The following is a 23,125-nucleotide window of genomic DNA, read 5'->3' as shown; positions in this document are numbered from 1 at the left end:
ATAATGGTGATGGCTGCTCAAAGTAACTTGTCTGTTAGCGCTGGGGGAGGACAACCGAGCTGCAGCAGTGATGTAATTGCACGTGCGGACGCGGGACGGGAACACGATAGCAAGATCAGGATTTATATGTGCGTTGGACGCCTGGAGAGCGATAGCTACTTTGCAACGGTGCAGCAGGATACCGAGAAATAACAGCTGGAGAAGACGAGCTGGCTGTCGCGATTTCCACTCTTAAACGTGTGCTGCCTCAGGCTTCCCCTGCAGTTCGCGTCTCAAAAAGCACCGCTGGCTGCCGACGACGGTACCAAGAAGCGCGTCTTAGTGTGGCTACAAGGTATGCTAAACGTGTTTGCTGGTTTGCATCTTGTGTTTTTGGTTCTACCCAAGGCAGCAAAGACCCTCGAGGCAAGGCGCCTGTTTGAGTGGCACAGCTTAGCTGGTAGGGCTGGCTATCTTCGTACCAGGACCCTGTGACGTTGATCAAGCAAAGACAGGACAACCATGCATGTGAAGATCCGATCGTCTGTCACTGGTTCAGACTAAACAATCATCTACACTCTCGCACTAGGAGCTAGGTCGCCGTCTTTGCCAGGGGGGTGGATGGCCGCCAAGACCGAGACTGTCTGGCGGCGGCGACATCACCACTTCCCGTTTGTTACACTCAACCACGGTTCCGAGCACAACGCCTCTTTTGCGCTTTCCGCCCATCCTGTTTCACTTCCCTCATTCTAATTCCTACATTGCACCCCATCACGCACTACCCATCTGTGCTATTCGCCCGACCTGATCGCTCTGATTCCGATGCCTACTTGAGGTCTCCGTCTGCGGCATCTGCCCGAACCCGAACCACGACTTGCATTTTCCTTCAACCCGCCTCTTATACCCCGCGTATACTTTTAATCACCCTCCACCATGGCAACTGATGCCGACCCTCTCAGTGCGGGGCTGTTCGACACGGCCCCAACGCACTACGACGTACCCCAGACCTCCGACTCGCAAGCCGCCGATAAAGACGAAGCCGACACCTGCCGCATATGTCGGGGAGAGGGCACCGCTGAAGAGCCTCTGTTCTTTCCCTGCAAGTGCAGTGGCAGCATCAAGTACGTCCACCAAGAATGCTTGATGGAATGGCTGTCGCATACCCAGAAGAAGCACTGCGAACTGTGCAAGACATCCTTCCGCTTCACCAAACTATACCATCCCGGCATGCCAAACCGCATACCCACGGCCGTCTTCGTACGTCGCGCCGCTCTGCACGTCCTCAATATGTTCGCTACCTGGTGTCGTGGGGTTCTTGTAGGCGCTGTGTGGCTCTTCCTACTCCCCTGGTGCATGCGCGTCGTATGGCGTAGCCTGTTTTGGGTCGGCGACGGGGGCTGGTCACAAGAGTTGTTCGCAAATACGTCTCAGACGCCCGTCACGCCAGAGCGCAGCTTGTCCGCCAGAGATTTCGACTTGATCCGTTCCGCAGTCGACAGCGCCAAGAGCACCAACTCGACTTCGACCGTTCGTCTGTCAGATAGGCCCTGGAACATGACAATATCATACACCCCAAACAATGCCACCGCCAGCGAATCCATCATCTGGACTTACGCCAAGAGGTTCTTCTTCGGTGTGCCGTACCCCTTCTCCCAGCTTGCGCAGAACGACAAACCAGGCTATTTCTCTATGCTTGACAAGAACGGTACAGCTCTCAACGCTACCTCAGATCCTCTCGGCATCCGCAGCCCTTCGCTATTGTCCGACGTCCCCTTCTTTAACTGGTTCCAGTCCCAAAGCGCCAATCGGTTCATCATTGACGTGATAGAGGGACAAATCATCACCTTGCTCGTTGTGGTAGCTTTTATCCTTGTCTTTCTCATCCGGGAGTGGGTGGTTCAGCAACAACCTGTGATCAACATGGTTGCTATTGGTGATAACGCTGCTGCGCAAAGGGCAGCGCTCGTAGAAGAGGAGGCTCTTGTGGACAATGTGGTTGTTGACGAGGGTGAGTTGGACGACGCCTTGGATGCACTGGACGCAGAGGTGGCTGGAGAAGCTGAAGACGCCCACGAACCTCGGAATGTTGACGAGAACGAACCAGCGGCTCCTGAACAGCTCGCTCACGACATCGATGAGCCTGAGGCCTCCGAACCTACAATACGCCGTGTTCGCCGATCTTCTTCGCTTCGCAGAGAACGCGACGAGCTTATTCGTGATATAGTACGGGATGGCCTGTCCGACGACGTCAGGTCAATGATGCAGTTGGGACCATCTGATAATCTTGCGGATGCCTTCACTGAAGGTGGTCCGTCTCAAACCCTCCAAGAGACACTTCAGCGAGCGATGAACGCGAGAGAAACCTTGAATCGAGCTGAGAGCGACGGTGAGGCTAGCAGTCCCATCTTTCCTACGAGGGGCTCGTCCCTCTATCAACCTCCAGACTCAACGCTAGATCTAGCAGGTTCCGAGTCATCATCATCTTCGAGACCAAATATGCCAGCACGCGACAAATCTTTCATTGCGACTGAAATTCGCCGTAGCCTAGAGGAAGGTAATACATGGTCATTCGAGAACGTACCAGAAGCATCGGCATCAAACACAAACACGGCTGAGAACGTGCCCGACTCCTGGGAAGATGATGACAATGTGCGTCGACGAGACGACCAAGAGCCCGAGACCGCATCAGAGCAGGAGCCGGGTAGTGAGCACAGTAGTGGAAGCTGGCAACAAGTCCCTGAGATTGTGGAAGATGACTCTGACCAAGCGCTGGAAAGAGAACATGTTCACGACAAGGGTAAAGCCAAAACTATTGACACCAGCACAGAGGATGTTCCACAAGAGTCAACATCGTCCGCAGAAAGTGGTGCTGCTAATATAGACAATGCAATTACAGTCGACACCACGATTGAAGTTGACAACAGCAGCAGCCAACCTGAACAAGATTCGAGCGTCGATCAAGGACAAAGAGATCCCGAAGTCGTTGAGCAAAACCAAGACGAGCAGGCTGCGCCTGTGGTCAACGCACAACCAGCAGAACCTCAACTTCCACAAAACCCAATGAACCAGGTCTTAGACTGGATGTTTGGGGACATAGCGCCCATGGCGCAAGCCGCCGAGGAAGGAGGCAACGACGAGCATATTGTGCGTGATCTGGCAGACGAGGCCCCATTTGTTCCATTCCTAGGGAACGAGCCGCGGGATCATGGCAATGCTGCACCTCAAGATCCTGAAGTCGCTGCTGCTGCTGCACAAGCTGGCATAGACGTCAACGATCAGGAAGCAATCGAAGACGCAGAGGATCTGGAAGGCATACTCGAGCTCATTGGTATGCAAGGACCTATCGTCGGACTCTTCCAAAACGCCTTGTTCAGCGCTGTGCTGATTTCCGCGACACTGGCTTGCGCCGTCTGGCTTCCCTATCTTTGGGGCAAAGTCGTTATCCTGTTCATGGGAAGTCCTATTTCGCTCTTCGTCAAGCTTCCTTTGCAAGTCGTGGCCGCAGTTACAGACTTCGTTGTCGATGTCACTCTCTTCCTCGTGGCTGGTACGACATACTGGGGCTCTTACGCCATCTCTAGTCTGGTAAAACTATGTTCCTTGGGAAAGCTATCTCAAAGCATAGACGGTCCACTCCGCGCAGTTTCCACACCAGCATATTCACTTGCAGAGAGTGCAATGGTCCGCATCGGGAAGATGTTTGTAGAGTCGCCTCTGTCACCTCGTCCCGACTACTTCCGACTCTCGGTCAATGCGCATGCTTCACTGCGAAGTCTACAAAACACGACTTCGTTCGCGCTGAACGAGACTGGTAACTTTGCAAATGCTATCATTGAGGAAATCTCAGCAGACTCTCCGTTTAGGCTCATATTGAGAGTCCTTGGGTACCTTCCTTACTTAGTCCAAAACGTCTGTACGACTGCCTATGGCCAGTGCAGCGCTCTACTCACATGGCTTTGGACCTCCAAGTCGTACAAGATCACTTTTGATCTTGATCTGAACCGCAACACCACTGCAGCATATACTGCAATGGAGCGGTGGACAGCGAGCGACCGCTTGATCGCAATCCTTGCTGGCTATGGATTCTTCGCCTTCGCCGGCGCAGTGTACCTGAGGCGCGGAACTCCTTTCAGCTCGTCGCAGCAAGGACAAAAAATTGAGCGCGTTCTATCCGATATACTACAACAAGCTGGTGGCGTATTGAAAGTCATCCTCATTATTAGCATAGAGATGCTGGCATTTCCGTTGTACTGCGGTCTGCTTCTCGACCTGGCCATGCTTCCACTTTTCAAGAACGCTACGCTGTACACCCGGTGGCAGTTTGCGAGGGAAAGCCCCTGGACATCTGGATTCGTACATTGGTTCATCGGCACTTGCTACATGTTCCATTTTGCCCTCTTCGTGTCCATGTGCCGCAAGATTATGCGCAAAGGCGTATTGTACTTTATCCGCGACCCGGATGATCCAACCTTCCATCCTGTCCGGGACGTTCTGGAGCGTAGTGTTACGACCCAGCTCCGCAAGATCGCTTTCAGCGCTCTAGTGTACGGAGCACTCGTTATCGTATGCCTTGGTGGTGTCGTATGGACTCTGAGCCGCGCTACTACAAACGTCCTGCCAATCCACTGGACGACTGAAGCGCCATCGCTAGAGTTTCCTCTTGACCTTCTCTTCTACAACTTTCTTACGCCTGTCATCATCAAGTTCTACAAGCCTAGCGAAGGTCTGCATGTCGTCTACAAATGGTGCTTCCAGAAGTGTGCGGGCTTCCTTCGTCTATCCAACTTCCTTTTTGGCGACAAAGTCCCCACACAAGAAGGTGATGACGGTCGATATGTTCGTGCACCAGCCTCTGACCAAGCTCGCATTCCAAAGGGGCAGCCTGTCTTTGTCGAAGTCGACCGGGATAACGTGCGTAAAGATGGGCAGACTGAGGGCGGAGTGCACAACTCTGATCTCGTGTCGATGGTATTCATTCCACCATGGTTCCGCGTACGCATCTTCTGCTTCATCGTCACTATATGGATCTTCATGGGTCTCTCTGGAGTCAGCGTTACGATCTTGCCTCTTCTCTTCGGTCGCTACCTCTTCTCTCTCTTCCTCCCACCAACCGTCGAGATGAACGACATCCACGCCTTCTCCCTCGGCGTCTACACCCTAGCTAGCATTGGCTACTCAGCCTATCATGCAGGAAAGTTCATCTCCACCCTGAACAGATCCATCCCAGATCCCATGGCCACCCTCCGCACAGTAGCAGCGACAACATCTCGGGTAGGCGGCCGCGCCCTCCGCTTCTCATATGTTTGGGCCACGCTCATCTTTGCCATCCCCTTCCTCTTCGCCGTCCTCCTCGAACTCTACTTCCTCATGCCCTTGCACGCCTACCTCGGTCCTAAGGAACCCCACGTCGTCCATGTCATCCAAGACTGGACCTTGGGCTTTTTGTACTCTCGTCTTGCCGCGCGTCTCGTGTTTGCGAATCGCAACTCCCGCCCTGCACGCGCGTTCAAGGCTGTTATTCGCGATGGTTGGCTCTACCCCAATGCCAAAATTGCAACAAGGTGTTTCCTTATCCCCGTGTTGGCGTTGTTCCTTGTCGCCATCGCTGTGCCGTCTAGTTTGGCGTTTGTTACCTCCAGAACGCTTTATCGGGGCGCGAGTGAGGCGACGAAGAACCTACTCTGGCGCTTTAGTTTCCCCGCTGTGGGACTTGCTTTGGTGGTCATGTGGGCTTCTTCGGCGGCTGTCAGGCTGCTGGTAAGATGGAGGTTGGTTGTAAGGGATGAGGTGTATTTGATTGGTGAGCGGCTGCATAATTTCGGGGAGAAGAAGGCGCCTGTTCAATCGTCTGTGTCTGCGGTGGATGCTGGGACTCAGACTGCTTAGATTGTTGCTAGTAAATCAGCGTATCAGTTGGTGTCGCTCTGTTCTGAGGTTCTTGTTGGGAGCTCTTGTGTCTTCCTATGATACCTTTTTCTGGAGTGTTTAGGCTAGTCATGATAGACGGCTGGCTCTTTAGCTATACCCCAATCTCATACTATCTTCGTTTAAACGTTATCTCCGTTACCTCATAATATCTTACTCATCTCCTCAAAACGCCAACTAGTTATCATATCGAGCTCGATTGTGTCAAAGCGTATCGTGCATCATGCAGTATATTCATATGAGGAACTCATACCATTGAGCAAAAAGGTAGGCTAGGCTGCTTGATTTGGGTATAACTAGGACATCACTAAATTGGTCTTTCTCCTCCCGTAAGCATGCGAAAGGACCCGTTGATTCCCATCTCGTTTCCTTTCGTCTCATTCAGTAATAGTGTACAAGTGTCGTATTCAAAAGTAGAAAATAAAACAAAAGAAGAATGCCTCCACGAACAGAACATGCATATGCAAGATGCTGAGGAACCTGGAGCTGCTAAAAGCTGAGGGTTCGATGCCTCCATGCTCTTCACTTCCGCTTTCCAGGTTTGGATCGTGTTGTAGGTCGTGATGAAGCAGTTTTGGCTTGACTTGATGCTGTAGGCGCGTCAAATGACCTTGTTGCTCTCTTCTTTAGCGCCTTCGTAGAGCCTTCGACACTCGGCTCGTCTTGTGCCTTCCGCTTCAGAGAGGATTTAGAAGTATCAAGATCGGGGGTGCTTGAGACGGTGTTCGAAGAAGTGGTGTTAACCTCGGAGACGCGAACACTGCGCTTGAGGTCCGATGAAGGTGGTGTTGGTGGTTGGTGTACGGTTTCCTCTATCATGCCCTCTTCTTCGTAAGGTGTTCCTTGACTTGTCCCATTCCGCTGTTTAGCTATCCATGTAAGAAGTTCCTCTTCGGCGGCATTGTGAGTTTCGTCATCTACGTCGTCTCCGTCGTCTTCTCCACCTAGTATCGCCTCTGCCATCTCACCCGCGACATCATCACCAGCACTCTCGTCCGCTGCCATGCGCATAGCGAACTGGAGCAGTTGTTGGGGATCCATTCCGCTCAGTGGTCCGCCAGCAGTAGCGAGTTGTCGCTGCAATGCTGCCATTAGCGCCTCCTGCGGTATTCCTTGTTCTCCATTGTCCATGCCATCGTCCTCCACGTCGCCGTCATCGTCCTCGTCGTACGGAGGAGATGCAGGCTCTGTGACGAAAGCCATTTTTGCTTTCCCCTTTCTTGGCTGTGATGACCGTATCTCTGGCGAGCTCGGTGGTGAGCCTCTGGCCCAATCTGGTATGTCTGCAAGCTTCTCTCTCCAGTTCTTGAACAAGGCATATGGCTGCGCGTTGTCGTCGAGTGTCTTGGGTTTTATGCCACGATCCGCCTGCGAGCGCCAAACAATGGGCGAGTGACCCATTGGTGTCGGTTCGGTCTTGGTGCTCACACTCTCCTTTATCAACCTCTTTTTAGCCGGAACGCTCCTCAGTAGTCGCTTCCGCTTTGAGCCTGCTTTTGCGCCCTTGACATCGAGCGCTTGGAACTGTGTATCATCATAGCCGTCTGATGCGTACTCGAGATCGTTGAAGTAGTCGAAACGGTCCCAGTCGTCCTCCATATCCTCATCGCCGCACGTTGCCGGTGGTGGTGAGGCAACAGCGTGCTCTGCGAGATCGTCGGCAGCCATGTACTCGTCTTCGACATAGAAGAAGTCGCCATCGTAATCATCGTCGTAGTCTTCGTAGTCGCTCATGCTGGGCAGGATCGAGGGTAGTGTATGCGATTACTTGGGCTGAATGCAGTTGCGGACGCTGTTTAATGCGAGACGCGAGCGCGCATTCAGTGGCGCGTTTCGGCGGGAAGGTGATGGGAAACGCGACTATATCGTTGCGCGTCTGTGTCGTTGAGTCGGAGGGTCGAGTCGGGGTTGCGTGGTCGGGGCGAGTAAGGGTGTGAGGGTATGACGCGGGCGTGCAGAGCACTTCCCTGAGCGCACGGTGGTCATCAGCGCAACCTCAAGCCACCAGCTCGAGGGAGTCGAGACGGGCGGAGAGGAAACAACTCGGCATGTGTGACTAGCCGTGCGACCACGGATGCCGCCACATGCTCCTTCCCTATAGAGATGGCATGGGTGCAGCTTCTGCAATTGTTTGCTGCAGTAAACAGAGCGCGCCTTCCCCGCGAATTGACGTACCGCGGCTCCACGCGGCTTAAACACCACCGAGGCTCCTTCAGACTCTCTTCCGCAGTTCCACAAAGAAAGTACTTTTGTAGCTGTTCAATCGATACTTTTTGCTCCATAAACTCTCCCCGTGAACATGCGTGCCTTCAAAAAGTCTTCTCACCTCTCCCGCCAGCTCTTCGCTACCAATGGCGTCCGCTACAACTCCACTATTGCGCCAGCTTCCAAGCCGCTTACCTCTGTGCTTATAGCAAACCGCGGAGAAATCGCCTTGTGAGGCTGCTGCTGAGACATGAAAGACTTGGAACTAACACGGTTTCTAGGCGAGTTGGAAGAACAGCCTCAGAATATGGCATCCGAACTACGACGCTCTTCACAGACCCAGATGCTCGATCACAACACGCACTGAGCTCGCCGTACGCCGTAAACCTCGGAGACCCTTCGGCATATCTCGATGGAGATAGAATAATACAAATCGCGAAGGAGCAAGGCTGTCAGGGCATTCATCCGGGCTACGGCTTTGTACGAATCTCCGTTTTTGACAACGTAGACTAGAGGCTAATGTAGACGATAGTTGAGCGAGAACCCTACGTTTGCCAGAAAATGCACAGACGCAGGTCTGACATTCATTGGCCCACCATGGCAAGCAATCGAATCCATGGGAAGCAAGAGGCAGGTGACACGCACACACTTTAGACATGGCAACTAACACATGGAAGTGAGTCGAAGGATATCATGACCAAGGCCGGCGTCCCCTGCATCCCAGGCTACCACGGTTCCAATCAAGATCCAGAATACCTCAAAGAGCAGGCAGCGAGCATCGGCTACCCTGTGCTCCTCAAGGCCGTCAAAGGCGGTGGCGGCAAGGGTATGCGCATCGTCAATACCGAGGCTGAGTTCTTCGATCAGCTCGCGTCGGCAAAATCAGAAGCACGGAATTCTTTCGGCGACGAAGTCATGCTAGTGGAGAAGTACATTACCACACCTCGCCACATCGAAGTCCAGGTCTTCGCCGATAAACATGGCAACTGCGTTGCGCTGGGTGAGAGAGACTGCAGTATCCAGCGTCGGCATCAGAAGATCCTGGAAGAGTCACCCGCACCACACTTAGATGGAGCCATTAGGCAAGATATCTGGGAGAAGGCGAGGCAGGCTGCGCTTGCAGTCGGTTATGAAGGAGCAGGCACAGTCGAATTCATCTTCGACAATGAGACTGGCGAGTTCTTCTTTATGGAGATGAACACAAGACTGCAAGTCGAGCACCCGGTTACAGAGATGGTAACAGGCGAAGACCTCGTGAGATGGCAGCTCATTGTTGCTGAAGGCGGAAAACTACCCCTTACCCAACAAGAGATTGAACAGAGGATCAAGGAGAGGGGCCACGCCATCGAAGCTCGCATCTACGCTGAGAACCCAGACATGAACTTCATTCCCGATTCCGGACTTTTGCTACATCTGAAGACTCCCGTACCCACTTCCACTGTTCGTATTGACTCTGGCTTCATCGCTGGCGACGAAGTATCCTCGCACTACGACCCCATGATTTCCAAACTTATCGTTCAAGGCCCCACACGTGAGGCTGCTATTCAAAAGATGCGAGCTGCCTTAGAAGAGTACGAGGTCGCAGGTCCTATAACGAACATCGAATTCATCAAGCGCATGTGCGTATCACCAGACTTTGTCGCTGGCGAAGTAGAAACAGGATATATTCAGAAGCATCACGCTGAGCTTTTTACGCCTGAGCCCCTAGCAGCAGAAGTTTACGCGCAGGCCGCCTTAGGTCTTGCGCTGCAAGAGATTTCCTCAGCTAGAGGAGACGTATGGACTGGACCGCCAGTAACAGCTGTAGGATTTGGTTTCAGCAGCTCATACCAACAGCGGGAATTCAACCTCATTGAAATCCCCGCCGACGGCAAAGGAGAAGCCAAAGCAACAAAGGTCAGCATCCGGCAAACCAGCCCCCAAAAATTCGACATCAGCGTTGGCGAAAAAACATATGCAAACGTCACATCAACCTTCTCCCCCTCCAATAACACATTGACATCTTTCTACCCACACACCCGCCTAGCCACAACCTTCATCCGCGACGAAGACCGCCTCACTCTTTTCCACCTCGGTCGCCAACACCGTCTCAAGCTCGCAATGCCCGAGTGGACGAAGAAGGCGCTTGGCGTCAAGGACGTAGCAAATAGCGTTCTTGCACCCATGCCTTGTAAAGTCCTCAGAGTGGAAGTCGAGGAGGGCCAGGAGGTCAAGAAGGACCAGGCGCTTGTTGTCATCGAGAGCATGAAGATGGAGACTGTAATAAGGAGCCCGAGTCACGGCATCGTTAAGCGGATTGTGCATGGCAAGGGGGATCTGTGTAAAGCAGGGACTGCGTTGGTGGAGTTTGAGGAACCAGATGCAGAGGCGGAGTCGAAGTAAGAATTCTGTCTACACATTTCACACGTGTGTGCAATCACAGAAAGAAAAAAATTTACGAGTTATGATATGTATACTGTTGACCGGAAATTTATTTATAGATTCTGTTTCTGTCTTTAGTGACGTGAATATGAAAAGAGTGTCTGGAAGTAGGTGCTGTATATGTCTACAAGATAGCTTATACTTGGTGCCAAACTGCTCAATGACATTGATTGTACCTTCTACGCAGCGAGTTGTGTTCAATGAATCATTTCATTGTGAGCAAAACTTTCCGTGCAAATACTGTTCGCGGAACACACAGGCGAAAAATGGAGGCTATACAGAATATAAAGTAGTAGACAATATGTTTAAACGAGTCTTCGCTAATGAAATAAATCACAACAATTACAACCCGCAGAGCTCCTTGTACGTATCAGTACATATGCATGAATTAAGAACGATAGAGTATTGGACTCATATCTAAACGTGTTCTTTTACGTACATGTTCCAATGTCTAAGGTCATGATAGATTTCTATGATATACGTTCAAGTCACTACTAGCTGGAAACATGAGTGTCGATGAGGAGAAACACGTAGCAGATGACTTTAGCTTAACACATCCCGAGTAGCATGGTGGCACCATTCATATAGTCCAGTGCTATATGAGCGGTAACACATTTCTTACCTAGCTGGATAGGTCGAATCGCAGTAGCGCAGAGCAACATTGGTATGGCTACTGCAAGTATCTGCTCTTTCAAAGTATCCCTGTTGTATCCATGGGACCGAGATGTCGACTCTGGAGGGCGAGGCTACGCTGAAGGTGAGATGAAGGCGTTGGGAGGACGAGAGAGGTATGCGATGGGTGTTGCTCGTACAACGGGGGAGGCGTAACGGGGCAGGCTGGGTGACTTGGCTGGTAGGGGTTGTTGTCTAGTAGGTAGGTAAGTTGTCTGTAATGACTGTAATGTCTGGAAGGGAAGGATCAAAATAGGCTGGTCGCCCTTGTGGTTCTCCAATACACAACAAATCTACCGTTCATATTGGTCGTTAGAACAGCGTTGTGACAAGCCATGGCTAGCCACAGAGGACGAGAATGGTCGCAAGATATACGTCATGACAGTCACGGGAAAAAGGGTTCCTTATGTGAGCCAAGTGCTCTTTTACAGGCAAGTTTGTTTTTGCTCGTCACCCATCTGACCAAGGCACCGTTGTATGCAGTATCTCAAGACCCAGTGCGGATCAGATGGACACGCACTGGACCTCCGTTCCACTGTCTTAGGGTCCGCGATCTGTCATCGATCTTGAGAAGCATTGCATGACTAACTTGCTGTAAACCTCCGCGGCCCACAATTTAGTCAAGACCCAACAAGTCTGATCTTCACAAGGTCGTTGACCGGAAAGGGTCGCGGATCCGACTGTCGGCTGCACACATCAGCTGTTCACATCAGTCAGTCCATGACGGGACGATGAGCCCGACCATAGTAACGACAAGGCTTCCCCTCCAGTGTACCGCAATGCAGTCTGTGAGTTCGAAACGCCCAGGACAGTGCCTCCCCCATCTCAGCACTGCAGTAGTTTGTGGCAAGAAAAGTTTCTAACCAGGTCTAGGAACTCTTGTGCCGTATTTGCGGTTTACTGCCCATGTTCAACCTGTGACTGGTGGAATGCGCAAGCTGGGCTTGCCTCAGAGTAAGTTACTTTGGGCCACTGATAATCCCGGTTGTTGGCTGTGCCTTGTTCCCCCCGTCGACCAGGAACATCCTACTAGGACACAGCCAACGAGATGACTGCCAGCTCATCTATGTTCCCCGCACACTTGCGTTTCGCTTCAAGCTTCACTTGTTTTTCGGGCAGTCGTGACGAGCCTGGGTCTCTTTCGGATCAAGGCGGACGGTTAGAGCAACGGCAGGTCGATGCTGATCTTGGGTAGCAATCATGTATACAGTAAGCCGCAGTGTGACGCGTCAGAAGGTGGGCCGATAGGGTAAGAGTGTTGAGATCTTATGGAGACTGCAGTGTATTTTGGGCTTTGGCTGTTCCAACGGTGGGGAACGATGAGGAGATGGTATGAGCCAACAAAGGTTGTCAAGCTGCTAAGATGCTTGAGAACGGCAACGGTGTTCTCACCAAAGTGAGGCGGTCACTGATGACTGTTCTCTTGACTTATCAGTGAGAATGCAGTAAGCGGACCGAGCACCTCGAAACGTTCATGCAGCGCGATGCGAGTGCTCCAAGCCGGGCATTTCTCCGTTGCGCATGTCAAAGAGTGTGTCTTGGGTGTGGTTGTCATTGGAAATGTTCCCGGCGGCACGCGTGTGCTGCGTAATATGAATGGAAAAATCCTGATCTCAAGCCTGATGCGCTCCCACCAACAACATCCAAGAATATTCTTGCTGCTTGTATGAAATTGGCCATGACATCTTTGACTGGCCAGATACTCCCAGCGCGACAGCCGGACCATGATTGCCAAGTCGTACGATAAGGTTGAAACAAGTCGAGGGAGCCCAGCCTCCCAGATCCTAGATGAAATACAAGGCCGTTGGCAAGATGTTAGTCCCGATCGTTTGAGTTTGAAGGCGTCCGGCTGTCAATGCGGGACGCGACTGTGAAACACCAGTTTGAGCATCTTCTCGAACATGTCAACGTTTCATGAAACCTCGGTATATTCGAAGCAAAAACTGCGTCGCATATACTCACGACTATGCGCATTGCACCGGCACGTATGTCTCTGCATATTCCGAGAGTACATGAGTATCATTCTTGCGTTGTGGTCCCAAAGCTATTTTTGAGTGTGAGATTCCTGTGTAAGTTTCGGGGCCGCTGTACTAGGCTCGAGGTCGTGAAACCTCATCTTCGGGGTCAATTTGCGGTTGCACGCTACACGTGGCGCATGGGGATGTAGTTCCGGTTTTCGTTTGTGGTTGCATCCAGTGGTCTGGAAATGGAATGCGCGACAAGGAGATGAGCATACGATTGACGTGAAGGAAATGCAAAAGGAGGTTGGTTCTGGCGCTTTGTTCACTTTACATGTGTAAGACGAGCTCTCTTGGGAACATCGCAGATCGTGATCCGTTGGTACCCCCATCAGCACGCGGTAATGCCGAAATGAGATGACGAAGGCCCTGCAGTGCAGCTTGAGATGACAATACGGGAGACAGTGCGCATGAACAGAGCAAACGTACACACGATCGCAAGGCTGTTGTGTCGAAGTCCTTGACTCGTGTTTTGGAAAAAGCATGGAGCATTGGGCGAGCACATTGGTGATGCAGCCTTCTAGAAGGACGCTAGAAGGACGCTAAGATTGTGAAACACATGCCGGAGCCAATCACAAGTACCACTTTGGTAGGAGCACGTACTCAGCTCTAGTCAAGCAAGCCTCAAAAGTTATTTTTTCTGCAGCGTAAGGCAGACCACTGCATCTGACAGACGGGCCGATTTTGCTTGGTCCCAATCTCCAGCGCAACGGCATTCATGCACCGCTCTATCTAGGACTAGATATGGATGCATGTACTGGTGCTTTGGGAGGCAATTTCTCGACCAGCATGTCGACTAACAACTCGTGTTTGGTGAAGTGTGTCGGTGTCCAGTGGTAGTGAACCAGTACGATCTAGGAGAAGTTGAACTTGTGGTCGAGCGCATTTGAGCCGAGATAGAGCCAGCAGTACGCATCTGCATCAGGATATCAGCAGCCGGCTATGGAGAATTCCACCGAGAAGGCGATCTCCTGACACATTGCCAAGTTTATATTAGGAAAACGCGATCGTGGGTCGCATATGTAGATAGGCCATGTAGGCAAGGGTCACGCGTCTTAGAAAGAACGTGTCATGTTATCGGAGATCTGTGTGGATTACGACTCAAAAATTACAGGTGGGCATTCGAACTACACAATGTGTCGACATGCCAGTGCTTGGAGGGGTACGGTACGCTGGTGTGGCGCGTCTCTGTGTATTGAAGGGGCTGGGTCTAGACGGCTGACAAGCCGAGACGGGCCAATTCGTCAAGCAGCTTGGTGCAGTACATCGGGAGCTAGCGCTGACTGACATCATGGAAAACAGCGGCTAACGTGCTGCTGCACCCATCAGCCCATGTCGAATCCTTTCCACAAGTGTCCGCTCGAATCAGTGCATCCGTCAAGCCTGGTGAGAACAGGGAAAGTACGGGAGACCGGCCGGACCTTGTCGCAGCTCGATGATATCGACGGGGGTGGCACGGGTCACTCCGTCTCATGATAAAAGCCGGCAGAAGGAGAGTGCTCCTCGAACCAATCACGAGAAAGCTGTCGCCTGTCAGAAATGCCGCTTATGCAGTTACGTTCGCAACTGAGTGCTCGGCTGGAATAATAGCGATTTCAAAGCAGAGGACGAGAAGGTCTAGTCCTTCGATCACAATTTGCGAAACATGTGGCACTGCGGCATCTTGGGCGCGTACTCGTTCGTGTTCGGTACAATGCATCCCTCGTGCCCACTGAAGTGATACCCCGGAAAACAAATGTCGGAACCACACCCAAGAGGCACAGCGACCCTCGAGGGCGGGAAGCAAGGTCGAGGGGGCCTGGGGATCTGCCAACCGGGTGGACAACTGGAGCTTGCATCCCCAGCATCAAGATCTTATCGTACAATCTGATAGACAGTGATCGGGTCGCACTTTTGGGCGTGATTGATATCTGCCGATAGAGCTGCAATAAGAAATGGAGGCCTAGGCCTTTAATGACTGTCTAACCTATTTCACACGACAGCTGCCGCGAGCGGAGAAAACTTGTAATGTAAAAATGCTCGTTGTGATGGGGCTCACCTGCCGATCGCTGCCCGGTCAGTCGATAAGCAGTGAAGCTTCGGTAGATGGACTTGAAGCCTGCGGCCTATCTTCGCATATCGTGGAAGATGTATGCAGCCTTAATCTTAGGCGTAAGGTGACGAATCGGGGACATGCGGTAGTCTCAGTGGTGGTGGTGTGCTGCAGCTTCCATTCTGCAGTGGGCGAAAGACTTACGGGACGAGTCGGATCCATGTACGGTAGCGTCGCGCACCTTGTCCCTTGTGATCGTCGACCGTTGTTGCCCAGGCATGTATCCCTGCTTCCCGCGAGTGGACAACGGTGTGCGGAATATGGTTGGCTACGACGATCACCTGTCAGCCAAATAACCGCACGCGAAGGCGACAACCATGACAATCTCGCGATATCGAGTATGTTTAACCTTTAACGGTTATCATGGAAGCGACTGCATGGACGGAGATGGAGTCTGTTGTAGGACCTGGCGACAAGCGAAGCGCGAGAATCTTAACGAGCCACCCCAGCTGACCTTGATCGATATGCACGTCGCCGTCAGCCGTATTTGCACAACGTTCGTGGAGACACACAGCTAATCATTGCGTGTGGAGTTACAAGACCAACCCGATGTAACACAGCATGGTTTTTTCTTTTGCTGACAAGATCGACATGTCTACCCATATCTCGTGTAACTAGTACAAGCGTGGCCAACCGTCAATGCGTGAAGGGGCGCCGCCTGGGCATGTTCAGGAAGAGTTCGGCTTGCACAAAGTTGGCAGTCAACAATCTGGACTGCCGAATATGTAATAGATGCGCGTGCTGACGATATAAGTGAGAATTTGCGCGTGCTTGCAGCGCGCAGCGCGCGTCACAGATGCAAACACTATGTGTTGTGGTGTATCGAGATGTAGCGGGCGGCGTCAGAATAGAGTTGATGGTCGCTCGGTACCTGACCTATCTCCCTTGTCGTGAGCAAGGCCAGCAAGCGTGCTCCCAGGGTTTCTCCGCAATGCGAACGCCTCGCTCGGAACTTTTACAAGCCCAGGTCCCATGCCACGATCATGACAGGGAGCGGATTGCTCACAACATGGAACTGCGCGATGTTTCCGTCACGATCTTCTCGAAGCCTGTCAGCCAGATTTCAAGGGCAAGAGGATTTATGATGGTCGCGTCTCGCGTTTCAGTAGGCATGTGATACTCGAGCAGACGCGCACAGAAGCAGGCTTGAGACGTCCAAGAAGGGAACGGCATTACAGCATTGTATTGACGCCGGACGCGATGGAGTAAATGCACCGAGACGTGCTCTTCTGGCCGGCTCGGGCGCATCTGCAGACATGTATTGCTATCGCGATCGCCTAAGCGGTTATTCGCCCGGATGTTGTAGCGGAGTTTATCGACGCGTGTTGCTCGCGCTCAGCATGAGGGCAATTTAACTTGGAATAGCCAGGCAGGCAATTCTTTCCCAGGGCTGACTGGCGCGGTCCACCGCGCATGAAGATGGCCCTGCCACGATGCGCCCCTGAGGGAGCATCAGCAGTTTTGTTCGGTGGCATGGCTCCGCATAGAGGTTGCGAACCCGACGTCCCAGGGCCGATCAGCGGCGATTTGAGCAGGCAGCCCATGACCCGTCTCCCGAGAAGCATGGCCGTGAGCAGGTTCAGGCATGGCGGTGCCGATCAGCGCTCGATGGCGATTGGTGCATGCGGGCGTGCATCGGCCAGTCACAGCGGGCGACGTTGGGACACAAAGAAGACATGCTGGTGAGCCGTTTTGGGCGTCCTCTGACCGGCGCCACTATCCAATGGCGCGCGAGACGGTGGGGCGCTGGGCTGGGTGGTGCAACTGCTAAAACGGTCGACTAGCGGCGGTGAATTGGACTCGAGGGACGCGTCAGAGCAGAAGCGGGCGGAGCACATTGTGATCAGGGCGAAATGAAGAGAGCAGGAACAGCAGGTGGCATCGAGCGCGCAGCTATAGCAGGCTGGGCTAGGATGCCATGGGTGGGTGGGAGGTACCGCGGGGTCGCGACTGCCCATCTCGAGGATTTAGCCGAGCGAGGCAGGGGCGAGATGGCACTTGGAGAGCAGGCGCGATGACGCTGCGTCGTCGAGCAAGAATAGTGAGAGCAGACAGCAGACACTAGGCGGGCGCTCTTGCCTGCCGGTAAAGCGACTGTGAATCGTCGACTCACCGCCGCCCCCACCGTCGTGACAACTGGAAAGACTCGACCCGGCCAGCCAGAAAATTCGGCGTCACGTGCTCCACCGGACGCGACTGCGGGCATCGAGACGACACGGCGCCTCGATCAAACAACAGCTTCATCCTCGCAGCAGCACCCACCAGCACGACGACATCGACCAGGGTGATTCCGCCGGCGATCCCTGATCCCGGCCCCTTCACATCCGCGGCTTGGGCGCTCGAAACAGCTGCTCCGTCCGAGCGTGCAGCAGAGCAGGGAGGTGGCTGTTCCAGGTTGATTTAACGACCGACTCCACCCTCGGCCCTCCCACCGCCTTTGCAGTCTTTCCTCGCTGCCATTCCCTACAAGTCGCTAGCGCCACCTGCTCTGCGCGTGAAATTGCGCAGGCCACGCTACTGCATCGCTCCCCAACCCTCGTCCACCGCTGCGCCCGGACCCTCGCTGCCCGGATCCTTCGACGTCTACCACCGCGCAATAATAACAATGTCGCAGCCAAAAATCCCAGATAGGGCCCGCAAGTATAAGGAAGACCCGGCGCCTGTAGCGTCGCAGAAGATGGTGAGTTGACTCTGCTTCCTTGCACCCCCTACCTCACGCCCGACCACAACGTGCATCATCCCACACACGCTCGCTACCCTCCCTTCTGCCTTCGTTCGGCCCTACCGCACCCTCGACCGTTGGAGTTTCGAGCTGCGCGTCGCAAGTCCCTTTCCCTAAAACCGTCACCGCCGCTCGTAGCTTCATCCTCGCGCTTTTTGCATGCTGCAGCAGCCACTGCACGTCGCGACCACACACAACAAGTTACCCCAGCTCCGGCACGTTACTGCCTACATGGTATGCCCTTCCCGCCAAGCAGCCCTGCTACCCAAACCCCCCTCCCCTGTCGCACTTGCCAAAGCTTTCCTTGCCTCCTCTGAAGCCCGTCCCAAGCCTCTTGTCACGCAAGCTACCAGCAGCGGAATCCCTGCCATCCCAGCAGCCTTCCGCTCCCACCGCTGGTCCGCTCTGTGTTGTCAACGTTGCCAAATGCCGCCCTGCTTTCTTTAGTCTGCCCTTCCCATCCTATAAACTATACCCTACCTTCCTGTCTTTTTCCAGACCCTGCCCCTCGCCTACGATCTGTTGCAGCACATCGTCGCTACACCCTAGCCGCCCAGCCAACCACAGCGACCCGCACCCCCACTACTACACCTTACCTGCCCTCCCTGCCCCGATCACCACCACAGCTGCACCATCTCGAGGCTTGCTTTTTTATCTTTCTTTCTTTGCCCAATCAGCCTTACTGACTGGCTGCTCTTCTTAGCATCATCCCCACTCGGCGCAGGGCTTGCCACCGCCAAATCATCTTCCAGTCCACCATCCTAGGCCTGGTGTAGTCCATCAACAACATCAACACCAGCACCATCCCGACTCTCCCCACCAGTCGGTACCTTCACAGAGTCCGGCACAGGGCCACTACCCATCGCCCCAACACCCAAACCCTCAAGGACCTCCTCAGCACCAGTCTCCCTACATCCAGCAAATCCAAGGTCCCCCGCCGCCTCAACAGCAACAAGAGGTTCCTTATTACTCTCAGCACCACCAGAGTCCCTACAGCACTAACAGTGCACCGAGTAACTACTCGTCCTCAGGTAAGTTTTGTTTTTTTCGTACACAAATCACGACGCGTCTGTCCATGCGCTGTGCGCATTAATGACGTCTCGACTTGGATGCCCCAGTCGTATATCCCGTCAAGCGGAAAATGGAAATCTAACTTTCCCAGAAACCCCAGAGCTCATGGCAGCCGCAACGATGAATCGCGGTGGATATCCACCCATCTCGTACCACACCCCGCAGTCAAACTCACCAGCATCTGTTCAGTCTCCACAGCACGACCAGCACGGCCGCCCAATCTATGGACAACCGCCTAGCCAGATGCCTCAGTCAATGTACTACACGCCATATGCTTCGGCCCCAGTACCTCAACAGTCGCCTTACCAGCAGCACCCTTCAAGTGCGCCTCAGCAACCAATGGCGTCGCAAACACTGCTCATGTCCCACCAGCAGAACCAGCAGATGCATCACCAGCAACAGCAACATCAACAGCAGCATCCTCAGACTCCTGGAATGACTGGAAGTCCAAAGTCGCGAATGTCGCAGACCCCGTTGCAGCGGCCGCCATCAGGGCTTGGCCCGCCACAGGCCCCGCCTCAAGGTCCTCCCGTCGGTACTCCCAACATGCACGCTGGCCCTCCCGGAGGACCCAATGTTAACCCTAATGCTGCGCCTGGTCCCATTCCTGCCACTACTCCGCTTGTTGTGCGACAAGACCAGAACGGTGTACAATGGATCGCGTTTGAGTATTCCCGCGACAGAGTCAAGATGGAGTACACCATTCGTTGCGACGTAGAGTCTATCAACGTTGACGAGCTCCCGCAAGACTTCAAGACTGAGAACTGTGTATACCCGCGCGCTTGCTGCGCCAAAGACCAGTACAAGGGCAACCGCCTTCACTACGAGACTGAGTGCAACACCGTGGGTTGGGCACTAGCGCAACTGAACCCATGCTTGCGCGGTAAGCGTGGGCTCATCCAGCGAGCCGTCGACAGCTGGAGGAACAGCAACCAAGATCCTCGATTGAGGAGCCGACGTGTACGAAGAATGGCCAAGATGACCACGAGGAAAGCCCAATCGGCTTCACATGGTAACCACATGGCTGGACCAGGTGGACCAGGTGCTCCCGGTGTTCCAAACTCTGCCGGATTAGCAGCACCACCCCGACAACCGAACATGGGCATGGGCGGTCCCCAGATGCATCATCACCATGACGGACCTGGAGGGCCCCACGGAGGACCGGATGATGTTAGCGGTATGTTTCACCAGATGTGATGTGATAAAGCGCGATTGTTGGCCTGTTAAATGATACCTCTTGTCGTTCTTTCTACATGTACATTACACACTCCTTGATGTAATACCCCCTTCGATACCACTGCCCATGCATGTTTGCAGATATACCCACACTCTATAGTTACACATTTGGTTCAGCGCAGGATGGCAAGTCGAGTCATGTTCGGACGTGCAAGCTAACTTTCTTTGTGTACAGCCAATGACTACGGTGAATCGCACACTCATCATCACCAAGCGCCAAACGGGCAACAGTCACCTACCGACGGGCGTCCCGCTCAGAACTTTTACCCGAATTTCCCATCGAGCGACTCCGTGGCAGGATCCAGTGGCATGCCGCCGATCCACGACGGATTGGGCCACCCTCCGCCTCCATCACACGCAGCAGGCGTACCGGTCTCAAAGCAGCAAGAGCAAGACGAAGAAGAGCGAAAGCTAGCCATGTTCGGCGACTTACCTGACTCGAAGCGCCGCAAGTTCATTCTTGTAGACGACGCGCAACGAGGAACTAGGGTTCGTGTGCGAGTTACTCTCGACACCGTCAAGATGGAGGAGATGCCCGACTCTTATCGCAAGTCAAACTCAGTCTTCCCTCGCAGCTACTTTGCTATGCAAATGACTTCTCCACCTGCCAGCCCTCGTGGCAGCAAGGTCTTCGCTGATGAACCCGACGTGGAAAGCGATCCCAGCTTTCCTCTCGCTGGTTCTACTGTTGTTCCTGTCCCAACTCTCGATGGCGAGACTCGTGTACCGAAGCCGCGTCTCACGAGGGCGAAGCGGTCGAAGGAAATTACGCTCAACGATCTTGGTTACCGCATGAGTTGGAGCCAGAGCCGTGTCTTCGCAGGCAGGACATTGTTTCTGCAAAAGTCTCGTAAGTGAATGCCTTTGGCACAATCAAGAGCAACCGACTAACCTTCAACAGTTGATGCCTACCGCAATAAGATGCGAAGCAGCATGATGGGTCAAGGCCAAGATGTGACCCAAGTAGCGCCACATTTCGAGACCCGTGTTGGAAAGAGACGGTGGAACGAAAGAATCGAGAAGAGCAAGAAGGCGAGGCGCGATGGCTCTCCTTAAGAAGTCTCAGGCCACATGCTCCAAACGGATGCCCTGGTTGCAGGCAGCCGCCCCGTTGACCCACTTTCTCGGCACTTGCAGGGAGCCCCTACGAACGACCGGGGTCAACAACCCTTTTTCGACACAGTACCAAATCCTTCGCAACAGGCCCGGCTGTTGCTTACACCCATGTTTCATCATGGCTGTATTGGGTTTCAGGCTGTCGTCGTCCATCTGCCGATGACTGTTTCTCTCTTTTCGATACATCTCGACCACGCACCGCCGTCTAGAGCACTCGAGTAGTGCCTTTGATACCCGTCTGCAAGTTATGATCTCTTGCGACATGCTCGGTCGGTTTTCGGTCTGTCTTTTCCTCTCTGTTTATAGCCTGTTGATCGGTAAGCTTTTGTATGAACGGATTCAGGCGCTTGTGGGAAAAAGAGACATGGAAGCATTTGAAAAGCATGACTCAGGACGCCGTTTATGGCATGAGGAAGGAGTCTTGTTGGTTATGATTGTGTCTTCGGAATATGTTTATATTGCGCTTGCTTTGTTAGTATTTGGTAGATGGGCTAGCTGTTGCTACCCTGGACGTATAATAGACACTTCAAAAACAAACATATGCAGCCTGTGATTAAGTGATTTTGGTGGGATTGTGTTCCATAGCCCGGTAAAACTTGAAATTTAATTACCCATCGTGCAACGGGCGTCGTGTATCAAGATTTCCGGAGCATCCATCCCAAATCCAGACACCCAAGCAGTTCGCCTGTGATCCTTCCAAAGCACCGAACGCAAAAGAGAACCCACACGAACGGTCCGTCAGCCACTCACGATCAAGTTACAGCGGCACGGCACGCAAGCCCTTCCATGCAATGGTTAACGTGATATTGCCCGAGATAAAAAATTATGAATGTGTCGTTCGATGTGGTTCACTTGTCAAGGGGGTATCCCTCCCCCAGACGTTCGCAAATGCGGCAGGCGGACAGTGACAAGCCGGGAGAGCCTGGTCTCGCGTGGCTGAATACCACGCATGTCGACGCGTTATGTGCCTGGTGCCTGACTACTGCCGTTGTAAGAACATGGGTTTATTGCTTTTCGAGTGGGTAAGGGTGTGGGTAAGGAGGGTGCAGGGCCCGAGTGTCAAGATCAGGGACGCAGCGCAATGTTGTGCAACGCGACGGTGTTGGGTGTGGTAGTATAGGCTGTTTGCGGATTGGTTTGGTGGTAGCGGACGTTGGCGTTGGCGTCAACTGGTTGGGGTCCACAAACTGTTGTGGCACGCGAGACGAGGTACGCGCGGAAAGCCAAACCGAACTCGTAAATCGGTGCTAGTCTGACAGATGCCCCCCCCTAGAGCTGAAAAATATTCCCCGAAGTTGCAGCGATGGAGCTTGGAGGGTAAGATGACAGCATGCGGGATTAGCCTAGTTGCTTTGACAAAACTAATACAGACCTCGTGGGCATGAAGATGACATGTATCCCATCCCTTCGCGCTGACTCCCAAGGCTTTTTGGCGTCGTGTGAAACATGTTATCCTCCGTCTTAAATTCCGTCTTCTCTACGTATAAGACTTTTTCCTTCGGCAACTTCCACCGTTGTTGCATACCAAGGTAGCATTCCCATGCATCGAACGATTCCGCGGCCCCGACACCACCACACCACACCGCACCAAACCAAGAGAAGAACCGAACTCCCAAGATCTCTAGCTAATTAATCGAACCAAACCTAATACTACTACTAGCTCCTTCG

At 53.2% G+C, this 23,125-nt stretch overlaps 4 protein-coding genes across 4 annotated transcripts; 3 read left to right on the top strand and 1 right to left on the bottom strand.

The window, feature by feature from the left end:
• Positions 1 to 912: 912 nt before the first annotated feature.
• Positions 913 to 5,865, top strand: J4E82_009063 (uncharacterized protein; the record flags this gene model as incomplete). Its single annotated transcript, XM_051735291.1, has 1 exon — positions 913 to 5,865. The coding sequence occupies one exon, from the start codon at positions 913 to 915 to the stop codon at positions 5,863 to 5,865; it is 4,953 nt and encodes a 1,650-aa protein (XP_051584967.1).
• A 561-nt stretch (positions 5,866 to 6,426) lies between these two features.
• On the bottom strand, positions 6,427 to 7,638 carry J4E82_009062 (uncharacterized protein; the record flags this gene model as incomplete). Its single annotated transcript, XM_051735290.1, has 1 exon — positions 6,427 to 7,638. The coding sequence occupies one exon, from the start codon at positions 7,636 to 7,638 to the stop codon at positions 6,427 to 6,429; it is 1,212 nt and encodes a 403-aa protein (XP_051584966.1).
• Positions 7,639 to 8,203: 565 nt separating this feature from the next.
• Positions 8,204 to 10,491, top strand: J4E82_009061 (uncharacterized protein; the record flags this gene model as incomplete). Its single annotated transcript, XM_051735289.1, has 4 exons — positions 8,204 to 8,340; positions 8,391 to 8,589; positions 8,642 to 8,739; positions 8,787 to 10,491. The coding sequence occupies 4 exons, from the start codon at positions 8,204 to 8,206 to the stop codon at positions 10,489 to 10,491; spliced, it is 2,139 nt and encodes a 712-aa protein (XP_051584965.1).
• Positions 10,492 to 19,225: 8,734 nt separating this feature from the next.
• On the top strand, positions 19,226 to 21,397 carry J4E82_009060 (uncharacterized protein; the record flags this gene model as incomplete). Its single annotated transcript, XM_051735288.1, has 3 exons — positions 19,226 to 20,282; positions 20,517 to 21,191; positions 21,243 to 21,397. 3 exons carry the CDS (start codon positions 19,226 to 19,228, stop codon positions 21,395 to 21,397), a joined length of 1,887 nt encoding a protein of 628 aa, XP_051584964.1.
• Between the last annotated feature and the right edge of the window lie 1,728 nt (positions 21,398 to 23,125).

The sequence above is a fragment of the Alternaria postmessia genome (genome assembly GCF_024291825.1).
Source record: "Alternaria postmessia strain BMP 2775 chromosome Unknown scaffold_81, whole genome shotgun sequence".
In the NCBI taxonomy this organism is placed as follows: domain Eukaryota; kingdom Fungi; phylum Ascomycota; class Dothideomycetes; order Pleosporales; family Pleosporaceae; genus Alternaria; species Alternaria postmessia.
This window is presented reverse-complemented; position numbering and strand designations above follow the sequence as displayed.